We start from the raw sequence: 18,457 nt of genomic DNA, 5'->3' as shown, positions 1-18,457 counted from the left end.
GAGACCAGCTATGTTATATGGTGTGGAGACAGTGGCACTGACGAAAAGACAGGCGGTGGAGCTGGAGGTGGCAGAATTGAAGATGCTAAGATTTTTGTTGGGAGTGACGAAGAAGGACAGGATTAGGAATGAATATATTAGAGGGACAGCTCAGTTTGGATTTTTTGGAGACAAAGCAAGAGAGGCAAGATTGAGATGGCTTGGACATGTGTGGAGGAGAGATGCTGGGTATATCGGGAGAAGGACGCTGAATATGGAGGCTGCCAGGGAAGAGGAAAAGAGGAAAGCCAAAGAGGAGGTTTATGGATGTGGTGAGGGGAGACATGCAGGTGATTGGCATGACAGAGGAAGATGCAGAGGACAGGAAGAGATGGAAACGGATGATCCGCTGTGGTGACCCCTAACAGGAGCAACCAAAGCAAGAAGAAGATGGAGACATAAGCAAATTTTACATTTATTTATTTACATTTTTAACTGCAATAGTCATCTTTGCATATGGTGTAAAGAAGTGGTAAAGTACAGACTCTTGGGGGGGGAGCCAGTAGACGGTTGGAGGTTCTTGGAGGGGACGTCTTTAAGCCTCACATATTGTGATCACACTGTGTATCATGCTGGTGTGGAAATAAGATCTTGTGTTCTTATAAACGCAATAGAAATCTATTTGTGACAGCATGGGCAGTTGCCCTTTTGTTACACTATGTCTTTTACCCCCAACAGTTATCGGTCTGGCCAGAACAATCACCTGAGGATATCACCATAGTTACAATCACCCCGGACTACCCCAGTTCGCGCCACACAGGATTGGTCAGTGGACTCAAGAAATTTACCTGGTACTATGGCTCCACCCTCTGCTTCACAACGCCCGGTGATGGCCCACGCAGCCCACCAATTCTGCTGCAGACACATGAGGCCAGTGAGTACATCCACACAATAAACACCACCACCCCCTGCCCCCCCCAACAAACACACACACGTGCATATGCATACACATACACACACATACACACATGCACCCACATGTTGCCCACATGATGCCTGATTACAGCAAAAACTAAATAAATTATTTAAAAACCCCATCCGCATTTGCGACTGCGAGAGGTTTATCAACTTGCTCGATGTCCTGTGCTGCTGTTCTATCAGCTTGGCACACAGCTGTGTACACAAAATAGCCCTATATTCCCCTCCTCGCTCTCTCTTTTCCTTCCCCAGTACTGTTTGTCTTCTCTCTTGCTGTTGTTTATATCTCTGTCTCTCTCCCTCTCTTTTCCTTCCTCTATCTCTACCTGTAATTTAAAAGGTCATTGATTAGTATGCTTACTGGCTTATTGAGAAGCTACTGCTCCACTGGTAAACAAAAGAGCAACAGCTCCTTAACACATGCACATCTGCACAGTCAAATAAACACAATGGCCTATAGGCAGGCAGACAAGAAATCATTACCAACCAGCAATTAGTGAATGGGGCTGGAATATTAGAAGGCAAGACCACATATACACTCACACACAGACACACTCAGACAGCTATTAATCGTGCGTTGGACGTGCTTCAGGGTTAACAGTGGGTGTAATTCTTGCTTGATGATAGCTTTGTGTGTGTGTCTGTGTGAGTGTGTGTGCATGTGCACAGGCATGTATGCACTTTACTGTGTGTGCATGCATGTGTGGGTGCATGCGTGCGTGCGCGCCACTGTGTAGATCTGTGTGCCTCTGTGTGATAGTGTATGTGTGTTATTGAATGTCTCAGATGAATAGTTTAATAGCTCTACAGGGAAAGGGGTTAGAGAAGCATGGGCAGAATAAGAAGTGACAAGGAAGTGTGCAGATTAGTCTTTGTGTGCATGCGTGCATGTGTGCGTGCGTGCATGTGTGCGTGTGTGTGTGCATGCAGGTCAATGCAGATGTGATTAGGGAGTTGTGTCTGATGGTTCAATGAGTAAGCAGGCAGCAAATTATAGCTTGCAGATAGGAGGTGGGTGTTTCTGTGTGTGTATATGTGTGTGTGTGTGTGTGTGTGTGTGTGTGTGTATGCGTTGGGTGTATGGATGCCACACATAACACAAAAAATTATTACTCTTACAAACACAACTTGTGTGTGTGTGTGTGTGTGTGTGTGTGTGTGTGTGTGTGTGTGTGTGTATACGTATATATATATATGTGTGTGTGTGTGTGTGTGTGTGTGTGTGTGTGTGTGTGTGTGTGTGTGTGTGTGTGTGCTTGTGCTTGTGCGTGTACTTTTCAGCTCCTGGTCCTGTGGGCCATCTGAGCTTCACTGAGATCCTGGACACATCACTGAAAGTCAGCTGGACAGAGCCCGAAGACAAAAATGGTATCATTACAGGTTAGGAGATTAGCTTACTACACTGTGAAAATGGATGTGACCTTTCCTGTGCAACGTTCCTCTTTTCTGGAAATCCCTAAGAGGTATGAAGGGTTGCCATTATACTCTCACCAATGGAGGAGAGGATAAAAGCTGTTTCAAGCACCTCCTAATGTCTGAACTTCTGGGTAGTATGTCTGCTAAAGGAATTTGATTACATAACTAGTAGTCATGATATACTTAGTGCAGTCCAGTCAAATATTACCTTTTTCAGCTATGACGTTATTATTGAGAATTATCAAGGGGAATAAACATATCTTCCTCCTCCCATTTTAGTTTAAGGGCAAGTGGTAGTGGGGAGAGCAAAGGAAAGACCCAATAAACTCTGTTAATGAAAATGAATGTTTTTCAATATTCTCCTTTTAGTAGCCTGTTTTCTTTTTGGTATTCTCCTATTCTTTTCTTTTTTTTGCTTCTGAGGCAAAAAGGGGGGCACGTCCCACAGACACTGCGTTTTTGTACCTCTGACTCATCACCAAGCTAATCCTTTTTCTCTGCTGCTTGTCTTCCCACATTACCTCTAACATGCCATCATCCCACGCATCACAACTCCCGGGGTGTTGTTTAGGAGAAACATCACAAAACTCGTAGCACTTTTCCCAAATTCATTTTGTTTCATTTACACCATAGTTGGGTTAAACAATGGTACTGGTTAACAAAGACAAGCTGCTGGAAATCTAATGATCGATCATTCCATGTTTGTGTTTTTATTATCGAGTGTGGGTGTGGGTGGGTGTGTATGGGAGTCTTTGTGTGCATGCAGGTCTGACTTGCAAAACATTTAAGCAGCAAGGAGAAAACGTTCACAAAGTATTGCAGGGTTTAAAGTAACTTGCACATATGAATAGAAGCACACATGGGACTGGTAAAATGGCCACTGAGGTAAGGTCACCTTGAAGAATTAGTCTGTTCGCCTCAACCTGTTTCTCATCCAGCACCCATTGAGCAGAGAGACAGATGAAGGGCCATTCACCCTCTCCAGGGCCTTTCACACATCGGCGGGGGCTCACTTACACTTTTCAAAGATGGTGGAGTGTGATATATGAGTGTGAGGATGTGAGGGGACAGAAAGGGACTAGGACTTGTAGCTACTTCTCTCCCCCCACTGATCTCTCTCCCTTTTAGCTTCATCCCTCACCTTGTGTGCATATTTTTGTGTTTGCCAGTATCAATGTTCCTTTGCTTCATGCCCGTAGGATATGTGTTGTGGTGGGAAGTGACCGGTGTGAACTCCACCCGCGAGGAGCGCTCCCTCTCCAACTCTACCCTGCAGTACCAGCTGACAGACCTCACCACCATCACTTCATATATATTGCAGGTGGCAGCGCTGACTGCCGCAGGACAAGGCGTGGTCACATCCTCCACCATCTCAACTGGGGTCCCACCAGGTCAAATATACAAACACATACATATATACACTGGTAGACAAACAGTCATCCACAACACAAAAGATTCATTTTCGCTCCCATTTCAAAACAGTTTCCAAGAGACAATGTAAAAAATGGTCCATCTAGCTTTGCTCTACAGAGAATATAAACAAAGCTTCTTGAGCTGGGAATCAGTTTGGGTGGCTCAGTATTGTTTGGGCAAGAAAAAAAAAATAGATGGGGGCGCTAGTGCGCAGTGGATGGAGTGAGGCGTGCTTTTGGGAGCTCTTCTCCATTTGTCTTTTATTTGCTTAAACCTACCGTTTTTCTGTCAAGTTTGCTCTCGAAATCCATCACAACTTGTTTGCCCATCTTTGTGTGACCTGGACTTGCCTAAAAAGCTTGAAAATACCGGGGGGGGAAAAGCTAAAACCGAACAATCATCATGCGACATGGCTGACGCAGGTGGGGCGGATAATGGCGGCTGCTCCCTATAAACAAGTGCAACGTTGAAAGAGATGTCGGATGCCATTCTGAAAACCATTAACGACCGGTTTGATCAATTCGAAACAAAATTCATATCTCTTCAGTCCTCACACAGTATTGTAGCGGCCCAAATGGATTCCATGGACAAGACGGCTTCAGACCATGAGTCCCTTCTGACGGCTATGGAGGAAGCCATCCGCAAGCTACAGGCGGGAAACACTTACCAAAACTAAAGACCTAGAGGGCCGCTCTCGCCGCAATAATATTAAAACTGTGGGCATTCCAGAAGGAGAAGAGAAGGGAAAACTGACAGTTTATAGGTGCCGTTATCCCAAACTGCTGGGTGAGACACACTTTTAAAAACCACTCATTGTCGACAGTGTACACCACATCCAACAGCCAAAGCCCGCCGAGGGAGCCACGCCTCGTACACTCATAGGCCCTTTTCACATGACGCCAGAGAACTTCCGTTCTGACTCCTTGCAGGGTATGCCAACTTCCGAGCAGACTATGGAGTTTACACAGTCGCTCACAAACCTCCCTAAAATACGGCTAGATAATGTACCACGGATTGCCAAAACATTTGCATTAACCAAACGGTCCAAACTCGACAAAGGCTACAAATTCTTCATCGAACGGTACCTGTTTGACTATGTTAAATAACTTATGTTAAAGGCAATAACTTTAAATTATAGTCAGAAAAAAAGCGAGATCTTGAGAGAGAGGGAGAGAGAGATCTTGAATTCAACAGAAAGTTCCCACCATCTCACCCAATCTGAAAATGAAGGTACTACAAACAGTCGTATGGCCAGTCATGATATACGGAAGTGAAGGATGAACTTTGCCTAAGATAGATGAAAAGAAAATTAATGCTGCCGAAATGTGGTTTTGCCGCCGTTTGCTCAGAATAGGTTGGATAGAAAAACGAACAAATGAAAGTGTGCTACAGCAACTTGGAACAAATATGATCCTTCTGTTGACCATTCAGAGATGAAAACTAAAATATTTCAGCCATGCTGTGTCATAAGACCTGCAGTATTATGAAAAATGGATAGACAGAGACAGACAGATAGACAGATAGATAGATAGATAGATAGATAGATAGATAGATAGATAGATAGATAGATAGATAGATAGATAGATAGATAGATAGATAGATAGATAGATAGATAGATAGATTGATAGTCAGGAAAAATAATTTAAAGAAAGACAGAGACAGACAGAATCATAGTCATAATCATATGACTATGATTAGCTAGTCTTAATGTTACCTTTCAAAATTACTTCCAGTTGAGCATTCCTGCATTTTCAGACGTCGTCTCTACATCCTTGAGTCATCTACGGCGCAAACGGAAGTGAAGATAACCTGCTTCGCGGAAGGTGGAAGTTAATTCACGTCATTGTGAAAAGGGCCTATTGCCAGGGCCACCGTTACCAGGAGACAGAAATCATTATACGACTTGGCCGACAGCGAACCCTGGAATACAATGGGCAGCGAGCTTCCATCTACCCAGATTACACAGCGGAGGTGTTGGAGCAGCGACGCGGATTCCACGATGTTATGCAAACCCTGCGGGATTTGGAGGTCAAATACAGCCTGCGTTTCCCGGCCAAACTACATCTCCAATATGACGGTCAGCCAAAGGTCTTCACTTCCCTTGGAAGAGCAAAGAGATTTGTGAATGGGACCATGAGACGCAATGTGGGAGATGAATAGTCAGGATGGCTCCGCTGGACAGCAGAGATATTTGTTGAGAGCATTAAGGTACACTTCAATATAACAAAAGACGGTACCATTTTAAATTTTATTTGAGACAGCGGAGGGGCTTGCTACAGTTTGTTACATTTGTTTATAGGCTGGTTAGTTAGCCGGTTGTTAGAGGCACATTCTACAAGCCATATGCCCGGTGGTCCTCGTTAAGTGAGGTGGGGAAAGTGACGCTTCGTTTGGGGAAGTGTCGGTGGGGAGGGGATTGGGATTTGTCAATGTTTAATGTTAAGAACTGCCAGATTTATTGTTTTATCTTTACTGTTAGTTTCCATGTTGATATGCCTTTTAGGATGTTTTTTGGTTTCACTGCTATGTCAGTGATTAGCGGTATGAATCAGGTAGATATGAGTAATATAACGTTGCTTTCATAGAATGTACAGGGGCTTGGCCACGCTGTCAAGCAGGGTAAAGTGTTTGTACATTTAAAATCCTTGAAAGCTGGCATAATGTTTCTACAAGAAACTCATATTAAAGCTACAGAGCAGAGGTGACTGAGAGCTAACAGGATTTCTCAAGTTTATCAATCGCCTTTGACATCCAAAGCTAGGGGTGTTGCCGTTCTTTAACGCAAGAATATTCAATTTCAGATTGTTTCTATGGTCACAGATCCAGACTGCAGGTATATTATGATTACTGGAAATATACATTCGCTTCCTGTCACATTATTGAATGCTTACGGTCCAAATATTGACGATCCAAACTTTTTCCTTAAAGTGTTTGATTTAATTCCAGATCGCAGCACCACCAATCTGTTAATGGGGGGCGATTTCAACTGTTACCTTGTCCCATATCTTGATAGGCTCTCCTCCCGCATCCCACCTGCCATTACATCTGTCCAAACATTAAATAACCTAATTAAATCAAGAAATATGGCTGACATCTGGAGACTACAACACCCAACGGACAGAGACTATTCTTTTTTTTCTGTCATGTCAATAAGTCATATACGAGAATTTATTATTTTCTAGTGGATGCAAAATTAGTATCTAACATTGATCATACTAAGTATCACAACATATTAATATCAGATCATAGTCCAGTATCACTAAAACTGGAGCTTGATTTGCCCAAACAAAGTTATTATTGGCGCTTAACCCATGGTTGCTCACAGACCAAGGGTTTATTAAGTATATGGCAGCACAGTTCAAGGAGTTCCTTGAGACTAATGATATTGGGGAGGTGTCAGATTCCATACTCTGGGAGACCCTTAAAGTAGTAATAGGGGGTTATATAATTTCATTTGAAGCCTCCAAAAAAAGGGAACAGCGCCATCAGTTGGTGGAGATTGAAAATATACTCCCAACTCTTGAACAGCCCTACAGGAACTCTCTTCTACAAGAAGATTATAATAAGATCTTGAAGTTAAAATATACACTACCGTTCAAAAGTTTGGGATCACCCAAACAATTTTGTGTTTTCCATGAAAAGTCACACTTATTCACCACCATATGTTGTGAAATGAATAGAAAATAGAGTCAAGACATTGACAAGGTTAGAAATAATGATTTGTATTTGAAATAAGATTTTTTTTACATCAAACTTTGCTTTCGTCAAAGAATCCTCCATTTGCAGCAATTACAGCATTGCAGACCTTTGGCATTCTAGCTGTTAATTTGTTGAGGTAATCTGGAGAAATTGCACCCCACGCTTCCAGAAGCAGCTCCCACAAGTTGGATTGGTTGGATGGGCACTTCTTGCGTACCATACGGTCAAGCTGCTCCCACAACAGCTCAATGGGGTTCAGATCTGGTGACTGCGCTGGCCACTCCATTACCGATAGAATACCAGCTGCCTGCTTCTGCTCTAAATAGTTCTTGCACAATTTGGAGGTGTGTTTAGGGTCATTGTCCTGTTGTAGGAGGAAAATGGCTCCAATCAAGCGCTGTCCACTGGGTATGGCATGGCGTTGAAAAATGGAGTGATAGCCTTCCTTATTCAGAATCCCTTTTACCCTGTACAAATCTCCCACCTTACCAGCACCAAAGCAACCCCAGACCATCACATTACCTCCACCATGCTTAACAGATGGCGTCAGGCATTCTTCCAGCATCTTTTCATTTGTTCTGCGTCTCACAAACGTTCTTCTTTGTGATCCAAACACCTCAAACTTGGATTCATCCGTCCACAACACTTTTTTCCAGTCTTCCTCTGTCCAATGTCTGTGTTCTTTTGCCCATCTTAATCTTTTTCTTTTATTGGTCAGTCTCAGATATGGCTTTTTCTTTGCCACTCTGCCCTGAAGCCCAGAATCCCGCAGCCACCTCTTCACTGTAAATGTTGACACTGGTGTTTTGCGGGTACTATTTAATGAAGATGCCAGTTGGGGACCTGTGAGGCGTCTGTTTCTCAAACTAGAGACTCTAATGTACTTATCTTCTTGCTCAGTTGTGCAACGCGGCCTCCCACTTCTTTTTCTACTCTGGTTAGAGCCTGTTTGTGCTGTCCTCTGAAGGGAGTAGTACACACCGGTGTAGGAAATCTTCAATTTCTTAGCAATTTCTCGCATGGAATAGCCTTCATTTCTAAGAACAAGAATAGACTGTCGAGTTTCAGATGAAAGTTCTCTTTTTCTGGCCATTTTGAGCGTTTAATTGACCCCACAAATGTGATGCTCCAGAAACTCAATCTGCTCAAAGGAAGGTCAGTTTTGTAGCTTCTGTAACGAGCTAAACTGTTTTCAGATGTGTGAACATGATTGCACAAGGGTTTTCTAATCATCAATTAGCCTTCTGAGCCAATGAGCAAACACATTGTACCATTAGAACACTGGAGTGATAGTTGCTTGAAATGGGCCTCTATACACCTATGTAGATATTGCACCAAAAACCAGACATTTGCAGCTAGAATAGTCATTTACCACATTAGCAATGTATAGAGTGTATTTCTTTAAAGTTAAGACTAGTTTAAAGTTATCTTCATTGAAAAGTACAGTGCTTTTCCTTCAAAAATATGGACATTTCAATGTGATCCCAAACTTTTGAACGGTAGTGTAAGTGGAACTGTATTCTCGGTGGAAACATTAGCAAACTCTTGCTCAAGCTCAGACAGAGACATTTCGAGTTGGGCAACAAACTGGAGAGGCTGTTGGCCAGACAATTAAAGGGACACAGGTGAGCCGTGCAATTCACAAAATTCAATCCAAAACAGGTGATTTGTTAATTAGCCATAGAAAAATAAACAACGGACTTAAAAGAATTTTTTTCAGAATTCTACACCACTAAGTCTAAGGCCACTAGTGCAGATTTTGCCGGCTTCTTTGACTCTCTTAATTTGCCAAACCTGGATGAGTCAGCTAGGTTAGAATTAGATTCAAATTTTTCAGAGAATGAATTAATAGAAGCAATTAAAACGTTTCCCTCTGGTAAAGCGCCAGGCCCAGATGGGTGTGGTTGTGAATTTTACAAGGCATTTCATAAGACACTTGCCCCACTTTTACTCCGGATGATTAGGGACTCCGTCAAAATAACAGATTGTCTAAGTCCCTATACAGCAAATAAATGTATTTTGTTAAAAAAAAAGGTAAGGAGGAAACAGAACCCAGAAGTTACAGACCCATCGCTCTCCTCAACTTTGATCAAAAATTGGTTACAAAAAAAATACTAGCTAACAGATTGGGGAGGCATATTTCATCAGTTATACACCCTGACCAAACAGGGTTTATCCCAGGTAGATTCTAATTTTGCAATGTACGTAGGCTTCTGAACAATTTATATAAAAACCAGGTTGGGGACTCTGGAGCAGCCATCTTGTCCCTCGATGCCGAAAAGGCATTTGATCAGATAGAGTGGCCCTATACGTTTGAAACACTTCAAAGATTTGGGTTTGGGGATTCCTTTATTGCATGGGTCAAAATGCTGTATCTCTGCCCATCATCCTCTATCCTCACCAATAGTGATAGATCTGGGCCTTTTGACTTACAACATGGGGACAGACAGGGGGATCCTCTATCTCCCTTACTTTTTGACATAGCCCTTTGCAACAGGAATTAGGAATCATTCCAGTATCAGAGGTATTCAGATAGGAAACCCGGAAAGCCGTGTGAGCCTTTATGCCAGCGGTCGGGAACCTATGGCTCGCGAGCCATATATGGCTCTTCCGGTGACGGCATATGGCTCCCAGACAATTTTGAGTTGAAAATTATTTTTTTTTTCAAAAAAATCAGTTTGGAACTGATTTTAAAATACTTGTGATATTTCTTAATAATACTGTGTCATTTTAAAGTAAACAGAAATTAGTTTTGAAGATAAATTTCACGGGTCACGGGTCACCCGTGGGTCGGGTCGGGAACCAATGGCTCGCGAGCATGTCCGGGTCATTGTAAAGGTGAAGAAATCAATTTTATCAGATAGCCAACTAGTTTATCCGCTTCAACCCTTGTAACGGAAAAGATGGCGAAAAGAAAAAAAGACGATGGTTACCGTGCATTCCAGGCTGCGTGGGCAGAGGAATTTGCATTTGTGGAGAGAGCAGGATCTGCGGTATGTCTAATATGCAATGATAAAATTGCATCGATGAAACGGTCAAATATAAAGCGGCACTTCGATACGCACCATGCTTCATTTGCATCGAAATATCCAGCGGGGGACAGCAGGAAAAGGGCATGCGAGGAGCTACAGCGGAGAGTGCAGACGAGTCAGCAGCAACTACGTGTGTGGACCAAGCAAGGTGACGGGAATTCCGCTAGCTTTGCGGGGGCTTTGGCAATAGTAAGGAATGGAAAGTCATTCACAGATGGCGAGTATGCCAAAACATTCATGCTTGATGTGGCCAATGAACTGTTTGATGACTTCCCAAATAAAGACAAGATAATCAAACGAATAAAAGACATGCCCCTGTCAGCAAGAACTGTGCACGATCGTAGCATCTCGATGGCAAATCAAGTCGAGGAAACACAAATTAAGGACATAAACGCCGGGACATACTTTTCTCTCGCGTTAGATGAGTCAACAGACGTTAGCCATCTATCTCAGTGCAGTATCATTGCCAGGTATGCTGCAGGTGACACACTGCGTGAGGAAAGCTTGGCTGTTTTGCCAATGAAAGGGACAACAAGAGGAGAGGATTTATTCATGTCTTTCATGGAGTTTGCTAAAGAAAAAAAACTACCGATGGATAAACTTATTTCTGTCTGTACTGATGGTGCACCCTGTATGTTGGGGAAGAACAAAGGATTTGTAGCGCTTCTCCGTGAACATGAAAAGAGAGCCATCCTAAGTTTTCATTGCATCCTGCACCAGGAGGCGCTTTGCGCTCAGACGTGTGGCCAGGAGCTTGGCGAGGTGATGTCTCTGGTCATTCGAGTGGTCAACTTTATTGTTGCCCGAGCTTTAAATGATCGCCAGTTTAAAGCTCTGTTAGAAGAAGTTGGGAATCATTATCCCGGTCTGCTTTTACACAGCAACGTGCGTTGGTTGTCAAGGGGGAAGGTGCTCAGCCGTTTTGCAGCTTGCCTGAGTGAAATCCGGACTTTTCTTGAAATGAAAGGCGTCAAGCATCCTGAGCTAGACAACACTGACTGGCTCCTGCAGTTTCACTATCTCGTGGACATAACTGGCCATCTGAACCAGCTCAATGTGAAAATTCAAGGTATTGGAAATACAATCTCATCCCTTCAACAAGCAGTGTTTGCATTTGAAAGCAAGCTGGAAGTCTTTCTCAGGGACATTGAAACAGGTCGTCTTCTGCACTTTGAAAGACTGCAACAATTTAGAGATGCATGCTTAGCAAGTGACTCCACTCAACATCTGGATCTCCAGCAGCTAGCTGGCTTTACGTTCAATCTCCTGCAGTCATTCAAAGCACGTTTTGGAGAATTTCGTGCGCGCACTGGTCTTTTCAAGTTCATCACTCATCCACATGAGTGTGCAGTGGACAAAATCGACCTGACATGCATCCCCGGGGTCTCTATCGGAGACTTTGAGCTGGAAGTTGCTGACCTGAAGGCATCAGACATGTGGATGAGTAAGTTCAAGTCACTTAATGGAGAGTTGGAAAGTCTTGCGCGACAGCGAGCAGAGCTGGCGAGGGAACACAAGTGGACAGAAATTAAAAATCTTCAACCTGAAGACCAGCTGATTCTTAAAACTTGGAACGAGCTTCCTGTGACATACCACACAATGCAGCGTGTGAGTATTGCCGTATTGACCATGTTTGGCTCTACATATGCATGTGAACAGTCTTTCTCGCATATGAGGAACATTAAGACCAACCTACGCTCACGTTTAACTGATGGAAGCCTCAACGCCTGCATGAAGCTCAACCTCACCACGTATGAACCAGACTACAAGGCCATCAGCAAAACCATGCAGCACCAGAAGTCGCATTAAAAGTAAGACATATTTAATTTATTATACGTTAAAAATACTATATGGCTCTCAATGAAATATATTTAGAAATATTTGGCTTTTATGGCTCTCCCAGTCAAAAAGGTTCCCGACCCCTGCTTTATGCTGATGATACATTGATATATCTCACCGACCCAGAAGCCTCTGTTCCTCTCTTGTTAGAGTTTGTTAAATCATTTGGCAAACTCGCTGGTTGCACAATTAATTGGGGTAAGAGTGAGTTCATGCCATTATTGGACAGTATAGATTCAGATTTCCTTAATGCCCTACGATTTAAACTGAAGTATGATCATGTGACATCTGGGGATCATAATACCATGAAATCCCAAACTCTTATTTAAACTCAATTATGCTGATATGCTCACAAAGCTTAAACTGAACATAGAGAAATGGAGGATTCTGCCATTGTCTATGGTGGGGCGTATCAGCACAATTAAGATGGTGTCTTTCCCCAGATTTTTGTACTTATTTCAGAATCTGCCAATCTTTCTGATGTCATCATTTTTTAAGAAACTGGACTCCATTATCTTTTCATTTGTTTGGGGATATAAAGCTCATCGCATAGCTAAAGCACTTCTGCAAAAACTAATAAATGAGGGTGGCTTAGGCCTTCCTGTATTCAGGAACTATTGTTGGGCAGAAAATGCAAGAGCTTTGATTTACTGGCAATGGGGATTACCGGATAAGACATCTCAGAAGGGCGACAATCCCTCTTGTGACTAAGCATTGAAACTACAGCAGTAAAAAACTCTTCCCTTTGTACTCTACTTTTTTCCAAGACAGAATCCCCTGATAAATTGATTGGTAATAATTTTATTTTAAGAAACTCTCTTGGGATTCTGAATCAGATCAGAAGTGTTAACAGACTGACTAATCTCTCAGTATACACCCCTATATGTAATAACCATTCCTTTTTGCCATCTCAGACAGATGAGACGTTTGCTGTCTGGAGGGACAGGGGTATTGTGACCCTTGCAGATTTATATACTTAGCACAAAAAGTAAGGAAATTTGTGTTTGGTAGATTATTTCTTTGTTGTAACAATGCTTCTTGGCAATGAATACTATAGCGTTCGAAATCCTGTTTATTTCCCTTTTAAATGGTGCCACAATTGTAAGGAACATGCATTTGTGGGATGAACAGCAGAGCTGAGTATGTGGGTTGTGCCCATGAAAAATTTGCCAAATCTTCTCTGCCAATGCCAAACAGCTTATTTTGCTGTTGCTATTGACTCTTGTTTTGAGCTTCTGGTACCCCAGGTGCTGACAATCAGGTGCCTGATATAAGATTTATTGCCAAGAAGCATTGTTACAACAAAGAAATAATCTACCAAACACAAATTTCCTTACTTTTTGTGCTAAGTTTATATAGATAAAAAGTTTGCATCATTTAATCAGTTGAAAACAAAATGTAACATCCCTAACTCCCACTTCTTTCATTATCTCCAAATTAGGCACTATGTCAAAGACAAAATTCCAAATTTTGAAAACAGGCCCAAGAGTTGCCCATTCTATGACCTCCTGCAGCTTCCTCTGGACTCTTAACATCTGATATCTTGCTTTGTGCATCTGTTTACCACCTCTGTATCTACTAACCATCTGAAGGAAGCCTGGGCCACTGAGCTGAATCTTGAAGTGTCTGACGACATTTGGAATGAAGGTTTGACTAGAATCCAAACTTGCTCGATCAGTGTCAGATATAAACTGATCCAATTCAAAGTCATCCATAGACTCTACTATTCAAAGACCAAACTACACAAAATTTACCCATCCGTTTCTCCATTGTGTGATAGATGCAAAGTTGAAGAAGGTTCTCTCGCGCATCTTTTCTTGCTCTGTCCTCACTTACACAATTTTTGGTATTCCAGTGGTTCTCCAGAGTCTATGAAAGGGACATTCCTCCTGATCCAGAACTGGCACTCTTTGGATGCTCAGAGACTGCTTTAAGCTATACACCTGAGGAACAATCAGCATTGATGGTTGGCATGGTAGCTGCCAAGAAAATGATCCTAACAGATTGGAAATCACCTCCCTGCTTTCAGAAATGGCTCAATGAAATTATCATAATCATACAGCTGGAGAGAATACGCTTCCATAAATCTAAAGCACACAATAGATTCCTGAGCATATGGGGTCCATTCATTGACTATCTCAAAGAATTTTTTTTTAATTACAGTCTGTACTGATGCAATCCAGGACTTTTTACCTTTTATGTGTACTCTTGTAATACCTGTGTAATTTCTTGAAAACTGCTGTGAACCAAGTACACAGTAGTTTTCAAGGCAAAAAAGACAACAACAAAAAAAGACAAAAAAGAGCTGCCAGACATCTGTTATTTTTTGTTTTGTTTTGTTTTATCTTGTTTGTGTGTGTCTTGAATATAAAACTGAAAATAAAATACTAAAAAAAAAAAAAGAAATAGATTTTGAGCTGGGGGTTAAGTTCAGAGAAGTCATAAACTGTTAAAATCTTCCTGCTCCCTGTAAAATCTGGAAATCAAATGAAGGTGATTGGGGCTATTGTATTGTAGCCCTACCTACAAAATCTCACATTGGTTCACCAAGTTGTTCCAGGTTTGGCTGAGGTTGGCTAGTCACATAGCCGCAATGCAAGAAAGAAAAAAAAATAGAGCAGAGTTTTTATTTTCCAGCTACAAGTGGTAACACAAGTCAAAGCGGCGGAGCTTCTCAAGGCAAAGCTTCCTGCCAAGTGTGTTAGTTCTAAAATTCAAATGGAAAGTGTATGATGGTCAGTGCTTTGTCTTGCGGTTTGCAAAGCATGTCAGCTGCAAATGTCTACATGCAGGGTGAGAATCACTGTGTTTATGCGTGTTTGTCTGCGCGTGAGCATGTCCTTGTTTATGTGGGCGCATGCAGTTCCAGGAAGGTTGACATGCATTTTCCTATCTATCTATCTATCTATCTATCTATCTATCTATCTATCTATCTATCTATCTATCTATCTATCTATCTATCTATCTATCTATCTATCTATCTATCTATCTATCTATCTATCTGTCTGTCTGTCCATATGTGATATATAGTATGTAATATGTAAATATGACTTATGACTTGCACTTCGTAGACTGAAAAGTGGATGTTACTGATCCATCTTTGAATCATCATCCACACAAACAAGGTGCATATATGCATGCATCTATGAGCACACATGCGCAAACTCACACACGTCGAGTCATTCACAGCTGAAGGAGGAATGCTCAGTTATAAATGTATGTGTATGTGTGTGCTTGTGTGTGTGTGTGTGTGTGTGTGCGTGCGTGTGCGCGCGTGCATGTGTGTGTGTGTGTGTGTGTGTGAGCTCTCCCCTCAGTCACTTGCATGTGTATAATTGTAGAGTATAATTGTATGATTGGACCAAGGCCAAGTTGCAATCATTATTAGTACTGATTAACTGTAAGTGGAAAAGTGGGAGGAATGGAGAGTTGGGAGAAAGAGAGAGAGAGGGGTAGGGAACGAGAGACAAATAATGTGGAAATAGGCTTGACGTAGGGAGAGAAAACAGACATAACAAGGGAAGAGAAGATTGTGGTCTTATAAAAAGAAAAGGCCAATATCAGGAATCAGGAACATGAAATGAAACAAAATGCCGTTTCCCCCAGCCCACAGCAGTACAACACAAAGACAAAAACACGTCCAAAAACTACAAGAACACACATATCCAAACTAACACATATATCCAAACTAAACAAAAAAATCACTGTCCAAGGGAACGAACGCCAGCCAGGATGACTGTTGGAACCACCAGTCTGCATGGGCTAGCAGTTAGCTTAGCCTGCCCCACTTCTGCATTCTGTCAGACCGCCCTCAGTGTTTCCTCCTCGGGCGCAGCCTCAGACAGGGGCCGTGGTTCTTGGGCGTACCGGATGAAGCAGACCAAGCCCCCTCAGCCGATCCAGTGCCAGCTCTCCTAGCCAGACACCCTCGACACACCTCCCTGCACTCCACACGATGACATCAAAAACACCACAGTTAATGCCAGGTGAGGCTACTGCCAGACTGCCCTCAATGTTATTGGAACTGCCGGTCTGCATGGGCTAGCAGTTAGCTTAGCCCACCCCGCTTCTGCGTCCTGTCAGACTGCCTGCAGTGTTTCCTCCTCAGGCACAACTCCGGGCAGGTTTGTGGTCCCTGGGCCGACAGGATGCAGCAGACCAAGCTCTCTCAGTTGATCCAGCACCAGCTCTCCCTGCCATCAAATTAAGACAAAACTTAGACGCAGATGTGAACAAAGACACTGCATGGATGGTGCAGGGTGAGACCGCCGCAAATGTGAATTCGCGCCGCCATCTTCCCACACCAGATACCGGTACAATATCGCTCACCAACTGAAAGCAAATCTGGAAGCATTGGGAAACAGAGATGGGGAAGGAAATGTAGTCATTTGGAGGGGGGGACAGATGGTGCACCAGGATTTTTGTCCCAACATTTTCAGATTATTTATGAATAAAAGTTTAAAAAAAAAGAGAGAGAGAGAAAGAAATAGATGGATACAGATAGATCTTAGACACAGCAGTTATTAATTCATGAAAGTAAGAGACAGAAAGGAAGACAGAGAATTGAGGATAACCAGAGAGAACTAAAGAGTGAATGTAGAGAGCAGTAGAGAGCAAGCCACTGAGCCTGGACTCATGTCTGGTTTATTAATTCATGTAATCACGAAGTAGAGAGATTATTGGTATTCATCTGAACAAGGCGATTCATATTAAAGTTTTCTCATTACAACTAAGTAACTCTGCTGCCTGCACATTAAATGCAATTATGGTACATATATGTATGATTTGTCCACAATTCATATTGTAATGTTTTTTATAATAAATCTGCCCAGGAGTGTTCATGAAATTGCCAAAAATTTGTATGCTGAATCCTTGCACTGCTTTCAAAGAAGAAATGTAAAATACTTTGTTTTTTCTTTATGTGAAAGCAAATTACATCCCAAGGTTTGTGGTCTGCGGGGTTTATAAAATGTGAGCGTATGTCAGTTTTATTTTTCAAAACTTAACCAAATGGATTACATCAGATGGCAATGTGTTTGTGCTCTAAACCAGTTCCATTGAATAGAGTTGGAGGAAAAGTAAGTCTGAAGGGTCACGTTGGGCTGTGATTGAGTAAAACAGTTTAGAGCAAGTGGATTGTGATGGTTTTTGATAAGATAAATCTCATTAACGGAAAAGAACGGTCTTTTATGTCATTTGCAAGGACAGATAAAAAGAACCAAGCTCTCATCCCATGCCACCAAAGCACTTGTCAAATGTGCTGTCTGCCAACAGATTTCAATGGAGAGAGCTATTCTCTTCCTATTTGATTTTGTCTGGAATCTAAAAGATGGAGTTTTAAACTTATCTTTAGAATATTTTGTCTTGTTTTTTTTTTTTTTTAATTCCTAACCTACTAAACATATTATCATTCCAGTAGAATATATTTCCGGTTAGATGTCCGAGTAGCATAGTGGTCTATTCCGTTGCCTACAAACACGAGAATCCCGGTTCGAATCCCTGTGTTACTGCTGACTTGGTCGGGCGTCAGTACAGACACAATTGGGCGTGTCTGCAGGTGGGATGTGGGTATGTCCTGGTCACTGCACTAGCGCCTCCTCTGGCCGGTCGGGGCTTCTGTTCCTTGGGGAGGGGGAACTGGGGGGAATAGCATGATCCTTCCACGTGCTATGTCCGCCTGGTGAAACTCCTCACTGTCAGGTGAAAAGAAGCGGCTGGCAACTCCACATGTATCGGAGGAGGCATGTGGCAGTCTGCGGTCCTCCCCAGATCGGCAGAGGGGGTGGAGCAGCGACTGGGATGGCTCAGAGAAGTGGGATAATTGGCCAGGTACAATTGGGGAGAAGGGGGGGGGGTATATTTCCGGTTAATAGCAAAATCCACTGTTTGTTTGTTGGCTGTTGTTGTAGTGCCCTGTCACATATGGCAGGAAGTATGTAACTCAGTGATTTTTCACAGCACAAGAGCTGTTGCGATGATGTCTCATTCAGTATAGGCTTTGTGTTCCTTACAGAAGCATCTCAAACATTGTCACTGGATGATAATAATTTCGTGACCTGAAAAAAGAACAGATTTTTTTTTTATTGTTAACATCAATGCAC

The 18,457-nt window shown here is 42.5% G+C and overlaps 1 protein-coding gene across 1 annotated transcript in view; it reads left to right on the top strand.

Annotated features, from left to right (window-relative positions):
• LOC130112914 (protein sidekick-1-like) overlaps positions 1–18,457 on the top strand; it is a 329,381-nt gene that overhangs the window by 226,349 nt on the left and 84,575 nt on the right. The window contains exons 20-22 of the mRNA XM_056280437.1: positions 718–913; positions 2,239–2,337; positions 3,573–3,764. Coding sequence (XP_056136412.1) covers positions 718–913; positions 2,239–2,337; positions 3,573–3,764 — 487 coding nt within the window. The remainder of the gene's footprint in view (positions 1–717; positions 914–2,238; positions 2,338–3,572; positions 3,765–18,457) is intronic.

This window comes from Lampris incognitus, chromosome 5 (genome assembly GCF_029633865.1).
Source record: "Lampris incognitus isolate fLamInc1 chromosome 5, fLamInc1.hap2, whole genome shotgun sequence".
Taxonomy (NCBI): domain Eukaryota; kingdom Metazoa; phylum Chordata; class Actinopteri; order Lampriformes; family Lampridae; genus Lampris; species Lampris incognitus.
Note: the sequence above shows the minus strand (reverse complement) of the source record. Positions and strands in the feature narration are given on the sequence as shown.